This window comes from Clarias gariepinus, chromosome 11, assembly GCF_024256425.1.
Source record: "Clarias gariepinus isolate MV-2021 ecotype Netherlands chromosome 11, CGAR_prim_01v2, whole genome shotgun sequence".
Classification (NCBI taxonomy): Eukaryota; Metazoa; Chordata; class Actinopteri; order Siluriformes; family Clariidae; genus Clarias; species Clarias gariepinus.
This window is the reverse complement of record NC_071110.1, coordinates 7,678,768-7,682,124: the sequence shown is the minus strand read 5'-3', so window position 1 is coordinate 7,682,124 and position 3,357 is coordinate 7,678,768. Positions and strand designations below refer to the sequence as shown.

Below are 3,357 nucleotides of genomic sequence, written 5' to 3'. Positions count from 1 at the left end.
GATTTGAACAGATGAAAATAATTACATCAGCCAGCATGCTTAAAGCCTCAGCAGTAAGTATTTAAAATCCCAACAACCTACTCTTAATCACAAAGACTGTAAACAGCTTTTTAAGCTGTGCAGTGATACATATTCTTCTACATATTCTTGAACTAAATATATTTGTTTTACACTAACAAAATTATTAGCTTTTTGTCAGCTGTATATTTATGATTTCATTCCATATAGCATTCATTTTAAACCAAGAAAGATCTCTGTTAGAAAAACATTACAAATAATTTCTGTCAGATGACTATCGATTCTGAAACATTTATGAACAAAAACAGCACAACAAACATTCCTCAAATTGTCCTTCAAGGATTCACAGGAATTCCTGCTGAATATTATGGATTGGTAGGAACCTTTTTTTTATTCATTTATCTGATGTTGGCATTTGGGAACATTTTTATCCTTGTATTTGTGGCATGTGAAAAAAGTCTTCAGAAGCCAACATACATCATCTTCTGTAACCTTGCAATATCAGATCTTGGATTTGGAACTACAACTCTGCCGAGAATCATGGCTAATTACTGGATATCAGAAATCATTTCATTCACTGGTTGTTTTACACAAGTGTACTTTGTCCATTATTTTGGGACTTGCACTTCATTCCTTATGGCATTAATGGCCCTTGATCGATTTGTTGCCATATGCAACCCACTGAGATACCCAGTCCTGGTTAATAATTCCATGATTGTAATTCTTTGTTCAGTGCTTTGGCTGGGAAACCTTATCCTTCTTGGTGCACTTACTGCACATGCACTTACTGTGCCTTACTGTGGTCCAAATATTGTACATAACTGCTACTGTGATCATATTTCAATAACTAACCTAGCATGTGCAGACATAACACCCATAAGAGCCACCAGCACTTCGATTGCTATGACAGTACTGTGGGGTCCTTTATTTTATATTATATTTTCTTATGTGGCCATTATTATTTCAGTAATGAAAATATCAAATAAAGAGGGACGATACAAAACCTTTTTAACATGTACTCCACAGCTTTTAATCATCTGCCTGTACTATATCCCTAGAAGTTTTGTGTATATTACATCTACTATTGGATTTTATTTTGAAACAAACCTCCGAATTGCAATGATAATGATATACAGTCTTTTCCCTGCCCTTTTCAATCCAATCATATACTGCTTTAGAACAAAAGAAATTAAGGACACCTTAATGAAAAAATTTTGACAAAGACAAGTGTGGGTAAAAAGAGAAATAATTGTAACTTTAACTGATTCTTTTTAAAGTTATTCAATAATAACGGTGTGTTTGTTTGCTTATTTTTCCCAATTTTTATTTGTTGTTGTTTGTTTGACTCTGGAAGTATGTTTTATTTATTAATTACTATATTCAGCATTTATTATAATATTATATAATTATAATTATGTATAAAAATACATTATGATTATCAATAATTTTTTAAGCTTTAGTTGTATTAATTTTAATTAAATGAGATTTTAATTAATGGCATATTGTTAATAAGGGTGCAATGTAAGCGTGATGGGGGCAGCAAAGACTTAATGGTTAAGGATCAGTACCCAGAGCCTTAACCATTAAGTCTCTGCTGCCCGCATTAGTGCTTATTTGATTATATAGCATGTTGAGCTATGACACATTAAAATTGTTAAATAACACGTTACAGTGTTTAAATAGGTAAAGACACTGTTTGGATATTAATTACCTAACATTTAAGATCCTTTGGTTGAATGATTACAGCGGTGATTGATACAGATGTTTCAGCTGGTAACTAAATGATGCTGTGAGTAGTTTCTCATTTCTTCAGCAAGCATTTAAGAAGATGCAAGGTACTGTCATAGGCGCCATATTATCTTTAGTTAGTGTTAAACAACCGGTTATATATGTTTATCATGTCTGCATTATTATGTACAAGAGCATTTAATATTTCCAAATATAACATGAAATACCTTGAACTTGAATAAAAAAACGAATGAATAAATAACATTGCAGAATAATACTTGCATGCTTGTAAAGAAGTCAACCTATTAGATATAAGACCAGTTTAAAGGCAAGTTTGACTCTAGAAGAACTCATGTTTTTCAGCATACTTAGTAAAACCTAGCAGATGTATTACATAAATCTGTATCTGTTGATAATTTTTTAAGCAAATAATTTTTACACCAGATGTTGACTGTGTTTATTGTATGGATTGTTAGTGTTTTTCATAAGTTTCTCTTACGTAGATATTATTTAAAGGGTTCTTTACTTTACATATTTTTTAATGTGCCCAAAACCTTTGCACAGTACAATAAATACTAACTTTTCCACATTTTGTCATGTTACAACCACAAAAAATGTATTTTAAATGTATTTTATTGGTATTTTATGTGATAGACCAACACATAACATGGCACATAATTGTGAAGTGGAATGAAAATGATAAATGAATTTAAAAATAAATAAATAAATCTCTGAAAAGTGTGGCATCCACTTGCATTCAACCCATTTACTCTGACACCCATTACAAGAATACAGTGGAACCTAATGCTTTCGGAAAAACCACCCAATTAGTAAACAGAGTCCACCTGTGTGTAATTTAATTTTAGTATAAATACAGCTGTTCTGTAAAGCCCTCAGAGGTTTCTTGAAGAACATTAGTAAAGAAACAGCACCATAAAGCCAAAGGAGCACAACCGAAAGGTTTGGGTTAAAGCACGGTTAGATATTAAAAAATATTTATATCCTAAGCTGTGAACATCTCAATCCATCTTCTAAAAATAGAAAGGGCTGCAAACTTACAAGAGCTACAAACCTACAAAGACAAGGCTTTCCACTTAAACTGACAGGCCGGGCATGGAGAGCATTAAACAGAGTATTAAACCACTGGAGGAGGTGCCAGAAATGGAAGAAGTTCCCTCAGAACCCTCCTTTATTGATAACAGAGAGTTTGAGGAGCTGCTTGAAGTAATAAATGAACTAAATTATATGACAGATTTCTGTCGGGTGGCCGGGGGGCGGAGCCTCAAGGATCCTCTCTCCCCTTTTTTTAGTAACCTCCACAGTGAGTTAACTCGCTCTTGGAGCAAGCCTTATTCATCCCGTGTTTTTGTGCCATCAACTTTAATCTATCCGAATATCATTGATGCAGGAGCGCGGGGTTATACGATGATGCCTCAGATAGAAGAGACGCTTGTGGGCTATCTCTCTCTCCTGGGACATCATCTTCCCTGAAAAAGCCAACACTTCCTTTCAAGACATGTAGACTTACATCTCCCTTGTTGGGAAAAGCATTTTAGGCAGCAGGTCAGGCTGGTGCTTCTCTGCACACCATGGTGGTCTTGCAGGCGTACC

The 3,357-nt window shown here is 34.1% G+C and overlaps 1 protein-coding gene across 1 annotated transcript; it reads left to right on the top strand.

Annotated features, from left to right (window-relative positions):
• The first annotated feature begins 285 nt into the window (after positions 1–285).
• LOC128533471 (olfactory receptor 2AT4-like) lies at positions 286–1,236 on the top strand. The gene has a single exon (XM_053507743.1). The coding sequence runs from the start codon at positions 289–291 to the stop codon at positions 1,234–1,236; it is 948 nt and encodes a 315-aa protein (XP_053363718.1). The 5' UTR covers positions 286–288.
• The last annotated feature ends 2,121 nt before the right edge of the window (positions 1,237–3,357 follow it).

What these genes read in the sequence shown, in the direction of transcription:
- LOC128533471 (XM_053507743.1), top strand. Translation starts at nt 289, where the DNA reads ATGACTATCGATTCTGAAACATTTATGAACAAAAACAGCACAACAAAC.